This window comes from Brachypodium distachyon, chromosome 1 (assembly GCF_000005505.3).
Source record: "Brachypodium distachyon strain Bd21 chromosome 1, Brachypodium_distachyon_v3.0, whole genome shotgun sequence".
Taxonomy (NCBI): Eukaryota; Viridiplantae; Streptophyta; class Magnoliopsida; order Poales; family Poaceae; genus Brachypodium; species Brachypodium distachyon.
The window spans coordinates 34,972,618-34,989,742 of record NC_016131.3 but is presented as its reverse complement, the minus strand read 5'-3'; the positions used below and the strand labels follow the sequence as shown (position 1 = coordinate 34,989,742).

The 17,125-nt window shown below is 47.1% G+C and overlaps 3 protein-coding genes and 1 long non-coding RNA gene across 4 annotated transcripts; 2 read left to right on the top strand and 2 right to left on the bottom strand.

The window, feature by feature from the left end:
- Nucleotides 1-1,268: 1,268 nt before the first annotated feature.
- On the top strand, nucleotides 1,269-2,454 carry LOC100845747. Its single transcript, XM_003560635.4, has one exon. The coding sequence runs from the start codon at nucleotides 1,708-1,710 to the stop codon at nucleotides 2,254-2,256; it is 549 nt and encodes a 182-aa protein (XP_003560683.1). The 5' UTR covers nucleotides 1,269-1,707; the 3' UTR covers nucleotides 2,257-2,454.
- Nucleotides 2,455-4,564: 2,110 nt separating this feature from the next.
- LOC100830295 (30S ribosomal protein S31, chloroplastic) lies at nucleotides 4,565-5,871 on the bottom strand. The gene is made up of 3 exons (XM_003563743.4): nucleotides 5,634-5,871; nucleotides 5,095-5,159; nucleotides 4,565-5,021 (listed from the first exon to the last, which is right to left on the bottom strand). Exons 1-3 carry the CDS (start codon nucleotides 5,803-5,805, stop codon nucleotides 4,881-4,883), a joined length of 378 nt encoding a protein of 125 aa, XP_003563791.1. The 5' UTR covers nucleotides 5,806-5,871; the 3' UTR covers nucleotides 4,565-4,880.
- A 1,158-nt stretch (nucleotides 5,872-7,029) lies between these two features.
- On the bottom strand, nucleotides 7,030-10,308 carry LOC104581543. Its single transcript, XR_729533.2, has 5 exons — nucleotides 9,885-10,308; nucleotides 9,429-9,499; nucleotides 9,269-9,330; nucleotides 9,033-9,187; nucleotides 7,030-7,659 (listed from the first exon to the last, which is right to left on the bottom strand). It is a non-coding gene; the product is annotated as an uncharacterized LOC104581543 (long non-coding RNA).
- A 213-nt stretch (nucleotides 10,309-10,521) lies between these two features.
- LOC100845445 lies at nucleotides 10,522-11,738 on the top strand. Its single transcript, XM_003560634.4, has one exon. It carries the CDS (start codon nucleotides 10,665-10,667, stop codon nucleotides 11,661-11,663), a length of 999 nt encoding a protein of 332 aa, XP_003560682.1. The 5' UTR covers nucleotides 10,522-10,664; the 3' UTR covers nucleotides 11,664-11,738.
- The last annotated feature ends 5,387 nt before the right edge of the window (nucleotides 11,739-17,125 follow it).

Sequence of the window (17,125 nt, the reverse complement as noted above, 5' to 3'; positions counted from 1 at the left end):
AGGCTCCTCACCCCCTCCCACCGTCGGAGCGGCAGGCGGAGGAGGAGGGGACCCTGGCGCCGGTTGAGACCGATGGTGCGGAGGCACTTTTTGGGGAGAGAGATCGCTAGGGTTGAGAGACAGGTGACTGGGACATATATGATCATGTCTTTTATTTATGTGTATCAACTTCACCTTCTACGGCCGTAACTAATTGAGACTCTCAAAAGTTAAATTGATGTATAGGGAACTCTACATGGTGCACTAATTCAAGGCAAAAATATATATGCTAAATTAAAGAGCATAGTCAAACCAGCGGTCCAAGACACACTCATCCGAACTAGCTAACTAATCATATTGATTGTAAGTTTACTAGTCACTGCCTCTTGTCTTCGAACTGATCAATTCATTTAGTGTCTCTTACTTCGTAATCATGTCTCTCCCAAGGGCAACGGACGCACCACAAACCTTCTACTCCCTCAGTTTCCAATTGATTGGCACCGGCACCTTCTCAAAGAAAACCCTATTAATTTTCGAAATCAACTTGCAGTACACAACTTCAATTGAACGTAGACGTACTGTGGGTTAATTCTGAAAAACAACAGGATTTTTTCGCAAAAGTTTCGATAGAACGTATACTGCAAGTTAATTTCGGAAATTATCAGTGTTTTCTTTGCAAAACTGTCAGCACCGATCAATTGAAAATGAAGGGAGTAAGTTGTAACTCTTTGACATCTAGAACTCATGGACTTCATGGCGTTGGTTGCTTAACCAGTGGACAACTACACAATTTCAGTGACTTAGATGGGTCCCGAAATATTTCTATCTTAAATTACAGACAAATTCAAAAATTCGGACAATAATTGTTTATGGATTCCGAAAATTTGGTCATGTCATTTCAGTGGGGACACTTTGTTTTTGCACTAAAAAAATCAAGCTAACCCTGGACTAGTAGTGCCATTATATCACACTTGGGTCCGCATCGTTATCCTAACTCCCGGGATTGGAATAATTCATCCATTTGCCTGAATGGTAGGATCCCCGATCCAATTTTGTCTTGTGGTACGTACTTTGCGCGCTCTTCCAACAATATTTAAACGCGTTAACATGAATTATTGGAGTAAATGGAATTATTCTATTTCCCCTGGTGTCGCTCTCCCAAGGCCATACAAGAATGAAGTAAATTATTTCTGCAGGCAGTAGTTGAGCTGATTAATACAGCCATCTTTTTTTAATTTGCGGACAATAATCATTAATCAATACAGACATCCACATGATTTCCCCCAGATATATATGCATGAGTTGTCTGCTAACCATAAACAAACAGATGTCAATATAATCCACGCAAGCCTCGATCTTCAGAGCTCATGGAAATAAGTGGAACGCAAACATGTACAACTCGCACTAATCATGATCCCAAGTTAATGCTCAAACCACTCAAGCCAATTTACTACACTTATCGCGTTTAGACCTAACTAATCGTTCCACATCGGCCTTTCTTTCGATATATATCACCATCTGTCCACAACTTTTGTTCCCATGTCGATCGATCCCAATTCGCAAGTGGAACTGAAGCTCGTGTTAGCCGTGAGCTAGCTCCTCCCCTTTTAGCTTTCATGCCAGCACCACCACTCACTTTGTAAAGCTCCTTCTGATTTTCTCATCCATTTCTTGCTTCTTTGATCGACGCAAAAAAATACGAAGAAGCAGGGAAAGCTATAAAGATCGATGTCCAGAGACATCATCCGGACGTCTGCCCAGGATCACGGGCCGGCAGCAGATGACAGTGGCGCCGGGGCCGGGCTCGCGCTGTGGGACTGCGGCAGCGCGCTCTACGACTCGTACGAGCTCACCGCCTTCAAGTGCCAGCTCGACGCCGCCGTGCTCGCCTGCCGCTCGCTCTCCATGCCGCACCTCCGCGGCGGCCCCGCGCCGGAAACAGGCCGCAGGAAGAGCGGCGCGAGGCGGCTGCCGGCGCTGCTCCGGAGGCTATTCTCCAAGGTGCTCCGGCTGCGGTTCTCGGCGTCGGGGGCGCATGGTGGTGCGAGTGCTAGAGGTGACCGGTACCGGGCGTACGACGGGTACTACAGCGGCACGGGGTCGCCGTGGTCCGGCGCGCTGATGTCCATCCCGGAGGAGAGCGGCGGCGGCAGCAGCCCGGAGACGCCCCCGGTCGACGTCGCTGGGCCGAGCGCGCTGCGGAGGGCTCAGTCTGAGCGGTTCATCGGCAGCAAGACGGCGTCCACCATGGTGCAGTTCGATAACGTCGTTTTGTAGCTTCTACTGTGCTAGTTTGGTTAGGTACCATAAGCCAGTCACAGAAACTTCAATTTGTAAATACTGCAGAAATATGCGCGCGGTGTGCAGTAACCAGTAAGCTAACTGTTCTGTGTTGGAGTGCTTCTGCTTCATATATACACAATCGTGTCAAAAAATTAGCACATCAGTAGCTAATTCTTCTGTGGTTTTACGACATCAGTGCAACAACGAAACTCGCAAGAGTGTCCGTTCGAGCTTGAATTTATGCGAACCGTCGTCCGGTCTAGGATGAATCGGTTGACGATCGAGATCTCCATGGCGACGCCCCCAAACCGATGGTGCCGATATGATACTTGTTCCCGTGCTCTATCTTGTGGTTGGGATTACAAAAAAAGAAGTAAGAACTGGTGGTTGAGGAACATGCATTGTGGTTGACATCAGTAGTGAGATCAGGTGACTATCTGTTTTTGTCATCGCCATGTGCTAGCATACCGTTACAACACACGCCGGAGTGCATATGACATGAGTGCGCACACACCCTCATGTTTCATATGCATCTATTCTACTCTCATATTAAGTGACTCAAATTTGTCAATACGGATGTATTTATGTCTAAAAAGTGTCTATATCTGAAACCAGAGTAAAGAGTTCCTAGCTGGATAGGATAGGGAAAGGGTTAGTTAGACCGATTGTCTTCGAATTGGGAAATTGTTTAACCAAAAATTTCTATCTAGGGGTCCTGGGGTGATTTTGGGCTCTAGAAGTGGGTTTCCTATCATATCGGTTATGACAGGAAAATACTCTCAGTCGCCGTGCATCCGTGCTCTTGCGCACCTCGACGACAAGCTCGACAGTAAGGACACCAACGCGCTATAAGCCTCTAACCACCAACCGAAGTATCTTCAGGGTGACTTGGACACCGTCGCCGGCCGCACAACGCAGGTTGCAGAATTGCAGGCAATCTTAGGTTATAATTATCGGACAGTATTTAATTAATTCACGAAATGAGATGAGGACCATACGATATAGCATGAATGGCTACATGCATCCGTTGATGCAGAGGCCGAGGCAAATACCCTTTTTGAAAGAAAAAAAATACGATACGGCATGAAATTGATGTTCAGATAAACACAGGAACTACACCCAGCACTTCATGCATCACAGGTGAAACCCAAGACAAAGCTCAAACCTAAGGACATGGTATAAATCCATATTCAAATTACTTCAGTTGTTATATACTCTCCCTCTACTTCAAAATACATGGATACAACATCAACGTTCAACTTTGACTGTTACGATTTTGTACTGATATTTTAGCGAACAAAATACCCCGCCGCCCTCTTTTACAAGCATTAACATTTTTTGATTATGACCACGAACTGTTAGGCCTGTTTTGCGGATGCTTCCAAGCTTTCCCATCTGATCCGATCTTATTTATTTAGTTCACATAGGATTATCAAAATAGATAAATAATAATACTGTAACAGTCGCTACAGTATAAATAATAATAACGCAAATTCATGTCCGTGGTAACTTGAGCCTAGGGGGCATGATTGTACGTCCACTCTCCTAACCAAGTGAACTGGGCTCGCTTCCTAAGGGTTAACAGAATTGTGTTTCTCGTGCAAAGTAAAAAGGCCTCAGAAAGGGGGACAGAGGGAGTACAAAGCTCAGATAAATCTGATGGCAAGCTTCTACAATATGAATAGAAAGCTAAATTCATGTGCACAGAAAGTTGAAACTAGATGGTGGATCCACTCTCCTAACAAAGTGAGCTAGCTCACTTCCTAAGGAATAACAGAAATGTGTGCACAGTATTCACCTGTAAAGTAAAAAGATCTTATAAAAAGGGACAGAGTATATAAGGTACATCCGGACAGTATGCTTTCTAGGGCATCATCCATTTTTGAGTAGAGGTAGTAGCTTACAGAGTATTTAAGGTAATTCAGACAGTATAAGTATAACGTCTTTTGCCAAACTGTGCAGTTCAGAAAACACGACGGTTGAATTATCAATGTTATTTTCTATCTCAACTGATTCTTTTGTGGTGGATAAAAGAACTTGCTAATAAAAAAATGGTAGTGCAGAATTTGAAGGAAAAAAATCCCAGAACTACACAATCTTGTTTTGAACAACCATTTAGGGTCACATATTTCACTGTTTTGCACAAGTTGTAACTTGTAAATAAGATGAGGTTCAAGCACAAGTTGTAACTTAGAAACCATGGTCTCAACCAATAAAACTTCATACAGTAATTGGCATCTTTAAAAAATGTCAGGAGCGTAATAATGTCCAGTAAACAAAATTTGAGGAAGATGCCCAGTTATTAGGGATAAGGGAACAATATATAGATTGGTTGGCAGGTTTTATAGGGTGACTTCAGGGTTACACAAAGCAAATTCCCCACATGTTGATATAGTGCTTGAACCTCATCCGTAGAGCTAAACAACATGAGGATTGAGTTTCCCTAGATGCATTCAGTATAACCTAAGAAGCAAAGGACACATAGGCATCTGTGTTTTGTGAAGAAATACCAAATAATTACTTATAAAAAATTGCAATTGACAAAATAATTACTCCGGAGGAATAGTAGTATTTCACACGGCTAGGAAAACCTTGAAATGAGGGAAAACTCAGACGGCCTATTCCATCCTTTCCATGATGTCATCATCGATCTCGATTGCAATGATCTCCCCATCTTCGAACTGGTCCTTCCTGGGAGGCGCTGGAGGGGCATATAGCCGTGCCGGGCCTGTTCCCTTCTTCTTGTTACGGGGCCGTGCCTAACATGGACATACAGAGAAATAAGAATCACAGCAGAAGCATCAGCTTGAGATTGTGCTAGAGGGGACTCACATTCCCATACGAGTGGCTGAACCTTTTGCCTCTCCTTGTCTTTCTGTCCCCTCTTCCACAGTATACTGATCAGACCAGTCAGAGTTTGCAGTTAATCACAATTGGTTCAAAGTTCAAACATCTAGAAAATTGTGATACACATATGTTCTTCTGATATTCAAATATGTATTGCGTAATTCAGTTTAAAGACCAGTGTTTTGAAACAATCAAGACATCTGTTTATTTGTTCCTGAAATGTGTGCTCATCCAAACAATACCTACTCAGAATAACTTCTCCAGTCCTGCAAATTCTTGCAAAACTCAAACAAAAATTCATGTGTTCCAGATGGAAATTGAAGCCAATTTCATATTCCACCTTTCGTACAAGAATACCAAAAGCATTCCCAACTAATAATATCTTGGGTACTCGACTATATCTTGTATACCAAAGGCATTTCTTGCGGTTTAGGGGAAACGAACTCTCTCTAAATAACCAAAAAAAAAAACTACGGACACAGAATTTACTCTTCCAAAATGAGAGAAAGAATAAGTTAATTTACCATCAAGAACTGGAGTGGGAGGAGCCGAGACGGCGGTGGCAGCGAGGCTGGTGCAGGAGCGGGAGAAGGAGGCGGTGGTTGAGAGCCCGAAGGAGGAGGAAACGGCGCCGTGGTGGTGGTAGGGGAACGCGGCGGTGGACATGGCCATGCCCTGCATGGCGAGGAGAGCCATTGGAAGTAGCAGGAGGAGAGTGTGTTGGATTGGCGTGGAACTGTGAACCGTGTGGGTGGGGGATGGATGGGATAAGGAGATGAAGAAACGGGAAGCCGGACCGGGCCTTGCAATTTAGCTATTGGGCTACCAGGCCTTTCTAATCCTTTCTACGGAGTATATTTCTTTATGAGACGGAGTTATTTTTACGACTCGGAGATGATTGTGTGTTGTGCTTAGCTCGAAATTTTGTTTTAGCTGTAATAAATAGAGCTCGCAATTTGCTCTGTCCCCGTCAAGAAACAAGCTCGTAATTTGTTTTGTCCCTCTCAAGAAACAAGCTCGTAATTTGTTTTGGAACACAAGAACAACGCAAACTCACGGACCCGCATGTACAAATCTCTGGTAAAAAGACTTGGCGCACAATCTCTTGTTAAGAAAGAAAAAGAGAAAAAAATCTCACGTGCAAAGCTCTAGAGTCAAGTCACCACTAGCGTCGCTTTGTTGACCTCGCTAACCACATTAAAAGAATTTTGGAGGGTTCTAATCTTCTGAAAATTCCACGAGTGTACCTTTCAATTAGGAAATCATAGTGATTTTTTCTTGGATTACTTCACTAGATTTGATAGGAAAATTCTCATCCACTCCGACCTCTTCAAAAGATTCTTACGCTTTTCCGTACAACCAGTCGTCATTTGAATTCTGTAGTTTAAGATGGCGTGACATTTTGATCCTGCATTTCTTCTAGTCCCACGCTTTAAAAATTAAGCAAGTGAGGAGGCCTTTAATTCATTTACGTTGACGCGAGTTGATCTTGATACTGAAAAAAGTGAGACAGGGTGCGATGGTTGGGTAACATCGAGAAGAAAACAAGGGTTTTATATAGTCCTTGCATTAAGACGTGGTGAGTCCGGTCAACTACTAGTCGTAAAGATAGCGCTTAACGAGGTGCAGAGATTCGTAAAAATTTAGTCAACCACGGCATGCAGCGTTGACCAATCTCCAATACACAATCGAGAAGCAAGCAGCGATGCAACTCAAGAGACCAGGTGGATTAAGCAAGCATGATACGCACTAGTACCGTGTGTGTGTCTTCAACCTCGCAGTGATTCTCGCACTGTACGGAATATATCTTGGAATAAGTATGTCCTGAGTGCACCTTCTTTTCAGCTGGAAATCAGGCCCAGTAAAATCGTACCGTAAGCTTTTGTAAAAAAAATACTCCCTACGTCTCATACCGTCCCATACCAAGTAAATCAAATTTACCTAAATATGAATGTATTTATATTTTAAAAACATCTATATACATTGTAATAGAAGTCACTTGCTATAGAACGGAGAGAGTATTCAACTTGGTTATCATGCTGAGTACAAGTAGTACTCTCTCTGTCCATAAAAGGATGTCGGCGTCCTCCCTCATGTCCAGTGCAAATCAAATTTTGCAAAATAATCCCTGAAACATCCAGAGCATTTGAATTTTGGAATTCAAACCTGAAATTCAAAACCGAATCTTCCCATCGCGCTGCCCTCCGTCTTCGTCCCGCGGTCGTCGTGCTGCTGGAGGCTCACGGAGCTCCCGCCGGCCTCCCGCCAGAACTCGCGGGCGCGGATATCCATCGCGCTGCCCTGCGTCGCCGTCCTGCTGTCCTCGCGCCACCGGAGGCAAGCGGAGCTCCCGCCGCCAGAGCTCGCGGACGCGCCGGGCGGGCGGGCGGCTAGCCGCGCTCCCTCCTACGACCGCGCCTCTCCTCCACAGCTCCCTCCTCCGCTGCTTCCTCGCCGTCTGTCGCCGCTCCGTCGAGGAAGGAGGTCACTGAAGACCTGGACGAGGGAGGACATGGTCGTCGCCTTCCTCTGCAGCCTCAATTTCACTCCCTGCAGAGGTGAACAAGGTTCAATTTCACTGAGCAAGGTTCAATTTCACTGCAGAGCTGAAATTCAAATTGAACAAGTTGTGCCTGAACTGTGCTTATTGATTAAGAGTTCAGAGAAGGAAACATTATTGATATACTCCATGTACAAATCTTGTACAACTCTGAGTAAGAGTTCAGAAAAGGAAACAATATTGATTACATTTGCAGATGAATGAAGTTATGAAAGTGTAATGGACATGCAGAAACTTGCATTGTAACAGTTAACTCAAGAATTCAGTTGATGTTCAGATATTTGTGTGATGATGATGTTCCTCTAGAGAATTGTATAACAGCAATCTCTGCAATTTTGTGATGATGTTCAGAGAATTGTGCTTGCAGTTGTGTGATGAATGTTAGCTGTAATTGTAGTTTCAGTAACTACATCAGTTGTTTCAGTAACTAGTTGTAGTTGGGATGATTTCTGTGATGATTGTTGACTCCCAGTTGGTGTTATACCATTTCATAGATGTCTGGTTACAATATCTTTTTGTTCAGACCATGGCTTGTACAATAGTGTTGGGAAGCAAATGTTCAGCTAACAGTTTAAGAGGCTAGAGTTAACTGAATTTGTCCCTAGTTCAGTTGGTACTAGAGTTAACAGGACAGCTTGTAAGTTATGCTACTGTTGGTACTAATGTTGGAATTATGTTATGCCCCCAATATATAGCACTACTTATGGGACTAGCTTATGTGCTGGTGCCTAATTAGCATTTCATAGGTGCACATAATTTAGTCCCTTCAGCAAAAAAAACCTTCTTCTCGAACCGAGAAATAATCTCTCCAACCTATATGCACTTCTATGCCCCCAACAGTTCAGTTAACTGAATTTAACTGTTAACAGTTCAGTAGAACTGTTAACAATTCATTGAATTTAATTTGACTAGAGTTATTTGACAAGAATGTCAGCAAACTAAATTTATAATGCCATATTTCTAAAGCTCTAAGTTCTGGCCCTAGGTAACACAAGAGTTTTGATTTCAATAATAAGCCAATTAATCTTACTGATTACTGATTAGGAGTGTACTGCAAGTTCAGGCCTAGTAATCCACAGACTGTACCATTGCTGAAAACAAAAAATTACAGTGATATGCAAATAACTTGGAGTACTGAAATTCTGAGCTCAGTTTCTTCATGGTCATGGTCATACACCAGTTTATGCATATCACTTTTGATGTAGAGTAAATTGTGAATACTTAACAGAGGGACACACAAGCACTTAAAAATGAATCCAGTGCAGATGGAAGCATAACTGGTATCTCGTGAAAAAAATTCTGCCCAGTGCAATTACCTAAATCTTGACCATAGAAAATAAACAGAGAGGAAATGTGAGCTTACTTGGATTTTGGTTCTGCAACGATTTAGTGAGATTTTCCAATCTTGAATATGCTTCCTCTCCTCCCTTACATGGTCATACACCAATTTATGCATATCAATATGAATGGAAATGTGAGCCACCTGAATGCAGGCTTTCTTGAATCCACTTGTTGTGTCTGAAACAAACCACACAAGCAATGGCACTAAGAAAATGATAATTTCCATTCATATTAAAAGGTATGTTGTCAATAGAGTACCTTCTCAATAAGGTTCAAAGAAGATAGCACATTGGCAATGTCATACAGTCGTCGAACTTTAGCTGTATTATCAAGAAGCACTATGAGTTCTACTTGGAACGAAAGTCGGTTGCGACAAGTAAGTTAGATCCCATAAAATAGAAGAAATGCAAGTACTGACTTCTCATATTGCTCTCAGCATGTCTCTCCAAGGAGCAGCCTTGCAGCCTCATCAAGTGAGATCGTCTCAACCTGTGCCAGCAACAACTAACATTGTAATCAACCATGAAGAACTAAGCTTAGAGCCAACTTACTGAATTCTTACTGATTACTTGGAGAGTTGGATTAATCAATGTAGTCAGAACTAAGCTTATCTAACAATATAAGTAATCAGTAAGAATTCTTACTGATTAATAGTAAATGGACTGCTTAACTGAAATTTTTGATGAATTCAGTAATCAGTGGACTACATTGATGAATTACTTGGAGAGTTGGAGTAGATGGTGATAACAAAGCTCTCAGATTTGCTATCCAAAACGAAGCTTGCAGGATATGGGGAACAACGAGGAAGACAACACTGAAAGATTTAACAAAGCTCTCAGATTTCCTGTCCAAAACTAAGATTATTGAAACTTACTCATTGGGGAATTTGCAGTAAGTTGGCGCCGAACCACACACTTCCGCGCCGCCGCCCGCCATGGACGACAAAGGTGGAGGAGCACCGCAGCAGCACATCACTCGTCCCCATGCCCTCCAAATCAAATCCAAGGTGGAGGAGCCACCGAGACACCAGTTTCTGAGCCGCCGGAGTATGCCGAGCCTCCCGAATCGTCCCTCCCAGCCGCGGTGCCGAATCGCAGGAGAAAGCGTCCGAATCGAGGGAGGAGGCGCGGGGGAGTGGAGCGGCGCAGGCGCAGGCGCGATCGAGGCGTGGTGGCCGGCGCGGCGTGGCATGGGCGACGGGCGAGGCGCGGCGGAGCGGGAGACGATGCGGCGGAGCAGGACAGCACACTAGAGAAAACGGAGGACCACGATGCTTGTCGGAGAAAACGCGAGGGGGTTTTCGCGAAAAAAGACCACGCGACGTCCTTTTACGGATAGAGGGAGGGAGTAAGAAGGAATGTCGATAGGGACACATCCGGCCGGGCCGGGCAACCACGCGTGTTTCCCTACTTTAGACTCAGAGTCTTGTTTGGCAGCAGTTTACCACTAGCTAGTTCGTCTGTATCTAACTAGCTTTGACAAAGCTTTAATCTTAACACTTCTTCTCTCTGTCTCACGGTTTGACTAGTACAGGCATGTTACCGCTACCGCTCTTGACTCTGTCAACGCCAACCTACGCTATAAAACGCCTCCCGTTCCATTTATCCAACCACGCAACGGATACGTACGCAAAAATCGATCGCAGATTGCAAAGATGACGCGCTCCGGCAAGCTTACATCGCCTGTAGTCCTCCTAGTCCTGCTCTCAGTGCTCTGCGTAGCGGCGATCAGCGTGGCGGCTGACGTGGACAAGTACAGCTTCCCGGCCTTCGACGCCAACACGACCGACGCCCTCGTGGCGGCCACCAACAGGTCCGTCCTCCAGCCGGCCCAGCTCCTCTTCCGGGGCGACCAGTTCTTCCCCGAGGTCAACGCGTCCGAGGGATTCTTGCTGCTCGCGGCCACGGTCGACGTCTGGAGCTCCGGCTCCGGCGCCGACGACTCCGCGGGTAGCGTTGGGCCTAGGATCGTGACCGGGCCGGTGCGGCCGGCCCGCGAGGCGTCCTTCAACACGAGCTTCACGGTGGGGATTAGCTCGTCCGCGTCCCCCGTCTCGTTCGTCATCCTCCCCGACAGGTACCCGACGTTCAACAACCCGGTGGGCCTCCGCGGCGCCAACGGCTCGGCCCAGGCCACGGGCGCCGAGCCCAACGCCACCGACGGCCTCGTCCATGTCCAGGTCGGCGCGGTGAGGTCGTACGAGCCGGAGTCTCCCGACGTCGGCCTCAACGTCACCATCACGCCCAACACCACGGCGGCAGCAGTAGCGCAATCCGCCCCCGGCAGCCGCCGCGCCGTGTGGATCGAGTACGACGCCGCAGACCACCGGCTAAGGGTGTACCTGGGCGCCGGCGGCGGGGAGTCGAGGCCGCCCAGAGCGCTCCTCGAGGAGCCCCTCAACCTCGCGGCCAGCACCACGCGGGACGCGCTGGTCGGTTTCTTCGCCGGCGCCGTCCGCGATGCCATCGTCGGCGTTCGTGACTGGGACCTCACGGTCGACAGGCTTGACGACGGCGATGGCAAGAAGGGCACGTCGTGGGTGGTCATACTCGTATCTGTGCTCGGGTCGCTCGCGGCTACGGCCGCTATCGTGTCTCTCGTGGTTTGCTGCTTGGTGTCGAGGCGCCGCTGCCGGAACCCAAGCGATAGTTAGTCTATGCAATGTCTGACCCATGCCCACGTCTCTATTGTGCTTACAACTTTGAATTAAATCCAAAACATTTTTCTATGGATCGGATGAAGTAGATTACTCTAGGCTCCAGGATGTTTTAAACTAGACCAAGAAGCAGCTGTACTTCACACCGCCGGCAAGGAAGTTGTCCATGGGGCTGCCGGGGCAAAGCTCAGGTCTGGGTGCCGAGAAGATGCTGGCCGCTCATGCTGAGGGTGAACAGAAGCAGGCGTCGGAGGAACACACGGCCACTGACCCGATCATGTCTGCCATGAAGCAGGCGGTGGAGGCCGTCAGCAAACTCTCTGTGGTAGCAGAAAAAACCAAGGAATCAGATGCTGGAGGGGCTGTCGGGACCATGATGCCCCAGATGGCCGCAGCGAGTGTCCTGAAGCTGGACGGATGGGCGAAGCTCCGTGTGGCTGTCAGGAAGCACCTTAAGGCAGAGCGTGCTCGGGCCACTGTGACGCCAGGCACAGAGAAAGAAATCAGCAACAAGAAGACCAAGAAGGGTGTGCAGTCGGTGAAGAAAGACAAGCCGAAGAGGCAGATGGGGCAGAGCAGCAAGGGAGCGGGGCATATGTTGGGGAAGAGGAACAATGCCGACTGGGTGGCAGATCTTGAAGATGGAACCGAGAACAGGAAGAAGGGGAGACGGGGGGAGGGGGCGCTTGTAGTATGGCGGGTGTTGACGAGGCTACCAGCCATGGGGCCGCTCGTGAACCGACGGGCGCGAATGACAGCGCTTGTCAAGAAAAATGAGTCGGTTGTGCTGGAACTGCTGGGGGATTGGCCAGCCCCATACAGTTCAAGAGCTCCTCCGCCTGGTCAGGAAACACCAACCGAAGATCCTCTTCCTCTCGGAAACCCGCAACATGTGAAACCATAAGTGATGTGTAACATTGGCAAGTGTTTTAGATGAAACATTGATGTAGATACTTTGGATAATATGGATATTTATGTGATGACATGTATCTTGTTTAGACTTAGTGCTTTGCTAGTGGTGTGCCGATCCATTAGTTTCTTATGTGAAAACATGACGTGAGTTGTGTGGAACTTACCCTGAGTCAAGTCGTGGACTTGTGCTCGTACTGGTTATTTGTGTGTTCGCTTTCAGGTGTTGCCGGAGCTAGACGAACGTGGTCGATGACAGGATCGAGGGACGAAACTTGGGAGAAGCTGAGGTCGAGGATCAAGGTCATGCGGGACGTTTGTGCGAAGGAACAACGGAAGTGAAGGCTACGATGATCCAGGAGGGCACCGGTTTGTCGTAATTGTTTATACCGGATATGTGCGGTATTGGAGATATTCGATACGTGATGGTCGAGTTTTGAAGACATCACAAGAAGAGTTGATGGCACGGAATGGCATCGACGTGAAGATATGTAGGTCCAACCGTGGCTGGATGAGAGCTGTTTAAAGATTAAACAGTAGTGTTATCAAGATGGCGTCGGATGGAAAAGTGGTCTACATGAAAGTTGTGCGCGTCGTCGAGACGAACAACTTTGCTTTTGGAGTCATCTCAATCCGAGATCGTATGCGGGCCCCACGGGAAAAATACCGACCGGGACAGAGGAGTTCGTGTTGGATTCGGACTCGGTTTAGGGTCGCGAATTTTCCCTTATAAATAGAGGGCATCCTAGCTAGGGTTTTAGTAAGGACGTGAGGGAACTCAGAGCTTTGGATCTAGATCAATTCTTGGAGAGTTTTTGGATGCATGGTTGCATCTTTTGTAATCGATCAACATCGTTGCAATAAAGAGATTCGTTGGCGGTGTCATCTCTGTTCTTCTCGGATCTTCGTGGATTCTTCATGCTAGATCTTTCTAACACTTTGGTGCAGGTTCATCACGAGTTCATAATACTTTGCTGCAGGTTTATCACGAGATCAAGTGAAAATTGCGATTAATTCATCTTTCTTGTTATTTCTCGAAATTGGTTTTAGATTAATCCTCGTAACTTTCTGTCAGGTATTACTATTTTGATCATATCTGTTGATTGGTACGTCCGATTGATCTGATTCTTGTTGTGTTGGTTAGATAATTTCAATACCTTTTCTTTTGCATACTCATACGGATTTTTTGGTTCATTCAATCAAAAGTTACGGCTGTTTTACTATCACGGACAGAAATGTGATTTAGGGTTTGAACTTCCGGGAAAAGTTTTAATTTGCTTCCGCGCAATCATTCACCCCCCCTCTGATTGCTTATCTCGATCTCACACAACCGTCAGACAGTAGTGGAAGGCCTCGAGTGGAGGTTGGGCTTGAAGAACGTGATCATTGTTCCGGGGAACGGGAAGGGAGGGGGGCTTGCGCTCTTTTGGGATGAGAATGTGCAAGTGGATTTGCTTTCATTTAGTAGTCGTTTTATCAATGTAATAATCAATGATCAAAATGGAATAAAGTGGAGGAGTACTTTCGTGTATGGTGAACCTTGTACTCATCTCCGCCACCACATGTGGGAGCTGCTTAGAAGGATCCACCCCCTCCGCAATGAGCCTTGGTTGGTGGCGGGGGACTTCAACGAAGTGATGTGGCAGTGTGAGCACTTCTCGAGAAGGAAGAGGGGAGAAAAACAGATGTTTGAATTTTGAGAAGTTCTCTCCCAATGTGATCTTCATGACCTTGGCTTTGTGGGCAATATATGGGCCTATGATTAGAAGCAAGAGGGGGCCAGGAACATCAGAGTGAGACTTGACAGAGCAGTTGCTTCTCCGGCCTGGTCAGACTTATTCCCAAAGTGTAAGGTGCATTATCTCATCTCCCCCAGATCAGACCATGCCCCCATCCTGATCACGCTGCATAGCTCTGAACCTGCTGCTCGCAGACCGTCTGCTAGACGCTACGAGTCCTATTGGGAAAGAGAAGAACAGCTTGGGGCCGAGGTGGATAAAGCCTGGGCTGTACACTGTAATGGGGGAGATTTGGGGGCGGTTGCAAACTCATTGAGTAGCGTGTTGACGCATTTGCATGGCTGGAGTGGTGAGAACATTGGGAATATTGGCAAATCCATTGAAAAGAAGAGAGGTCAGCTTCAATGGTCGTCGTCTAGAAGAGATGCCCGTAGCAGGAGGAGATACAAGGAAATCTCTGTCGAAATGGACGAATTGCTAGACAAAGATGAAGCTAAATGGCACCAAAGATCTCGTGTGGACTGGATCAAATCAGGGGATCGAAACACGGCCTTCTTCCACCGAAAATCGACGTGGAGGGCGAAAAAGAACAAGATCACTAAGTTGCAGAGAGCTGACGGGAGTTTTGCTGATGATGCAGCTGAAATTGAGGAGATGGCCACAGATTACTTCAAGGAATTGTTCACTGAAGACGCCAATGTCCAACCTGACCCTCTCATCGACTGCTTAACGGCTAGGGTGGATGAGGATATGAAAGAGAACCTTTGCAAAGCCTTCACAGACAAGGAGATTAGCGATGCCCTATTCCAGATCGGGCCTCTCAAAGCTCCTGGACCGGACGACTTCCCGGCATGCTTCTTCCAACGCCACTGGGCCACTGTGAAGATGGATATTATCTGGGCGGTAAGATTTTTTTTTTGAGATAGGTACCATGCCCGTAGGCGTCAACGACACAGTCATCGTGCTTATCCCTAAGATCAAGAACCCCATCTGCTTGAAGGACTTTCGCCCTATCAGTCTATGTAATGTAATCCACAAGGTGGTGGCGAAATGTCTTGTTAATCGCCTCCACCCGCTGCTCAACGGCTTGATCTCGGATACCCAAAGTGCCTTGTTCCGGCGAGAATGATTACGGACAATGCGATTGTCGCTTTTGAATGCATCCATGCCCTTTACTACTACAAAACGGTACATATGTGACGAGTCATCAGTGACGGTCGCGTGCTCGCCCGTCACTGATGACCCCTCATCAGTGACGGGCACGCAGAGCCATCACTGATGACTACTCATTAGTAACGGGCCCAGGAGGCCCGTCACTAATAGTTCAATGTGAAGATGGCAAAATTCACATAGACACACATTAGTGGCGGTCTTTTAATTTTGGCCCGCCACTGATGACTCATGGCGACATTTGATGATTGAAATAATCATAACTTATTCATAAAAAATCAAAAAAATATGATTCTTTTTGCAAAAGTCTTATTTTTTCTTGCTTAACATGATGGAACAATAATATCATATGTTAGTATTTTAAAAATGAACTATGTAGTACAAACTTGTTATTTTCCACACTTGAAGTTTATGGTTTTAAGCAAAATGAACCAAGTCAGTGTCCTTTCTATGTCTTAGTTCATCATAATGTGTCCATTATATGCACAAAGGTGCATCTTTCAATGCCAAACAAAGGTACATTTTTCCTTTCTATGTCTTCTTTTTTTTAAACAGAAAAAAAATCATATTTGGCACATCAGTGACGGGCTTTTTAGGGTTTGAGGGGGAGGTATAAAATACCCCTCCCTGCCTCTTCTCTCTACCTCTCTATTTTCTCCCTCAGACCTGCCGCCACCCCATCGTCTCTCCCCCGAACTCCGTCAGCTCTCTTCTGCGTCCTTGACCCCAGCCCCGCCCGGCCTTCTCAGACACCGGCCCCGCCCGGCCACCTGGATCCGACCCGGAGGCCCCCGGAGCAGCAGCGGCGACCATGGAGCCGCGGGCTTTGAGGTCGTGCACCGGCGCCTCCGCGCAAGCCCGCCCCGACGCCGCCTCCCCCCCGCCAGCCGCGCCCTCGGCCATCTTCAGCCGATCCGCCGGATCCGGTCGCTGCCGCCATGGGGACCCGCCGCTGCCATGAAGCCACGGTCGCCGTCCTCACGCCAACACACTCCACCACTGGTACGTTCTTTCTCTCTCTCTCTCTCTTTGGGTCTCTCCCTCACTCTCTCTCTCACATCATGGTGGCCGACGCGGGAAAGAAGATGGTGTCGGGGGAATGACCCCGGGTAGGGTCACAACGACACCACTCTGGCCGAGTTAACAGAGATCGTTCTAAGCCGAGATAAAGGAGGCTAAGCCGGCTAGGATTTATATGCCGGTATTTTCAAGTTCGACTAACGCTAAGCCGGTTAAGCCGGCATACCTAGTGTATGCCGGCACTATTGTTCTGTTATGTAAAGTATGCAGGGTCAAGGCGGATACGGGAGTCTCGGCGGTAGCCGAGATCCCTCAACGGTCATGTCCTGACCACGCGGGCGAAGATAAGGTGAAGCCGTCACCGCCCCGGGAAAGCAGTCAGCGCCTGCACCGCGATGTCAGAAGACCACGCGCTGGAAGCACCGAAAGGAGATTCCTTGATGAAGCCGGTGGAAAGTAAAGCGGCTTTGTCCCCCACAGTACAGTCTGGAGGGATAACCTGCGACCGGAACATAAAATACCGGGACCACAGGGCAATGGATGGCTAGAGGCCGAGATAACCCTCGCAACAAGTGACGAAGGCCGAAAGAGTGAGGATGGCATTCGCCAGGAGATGGTGAG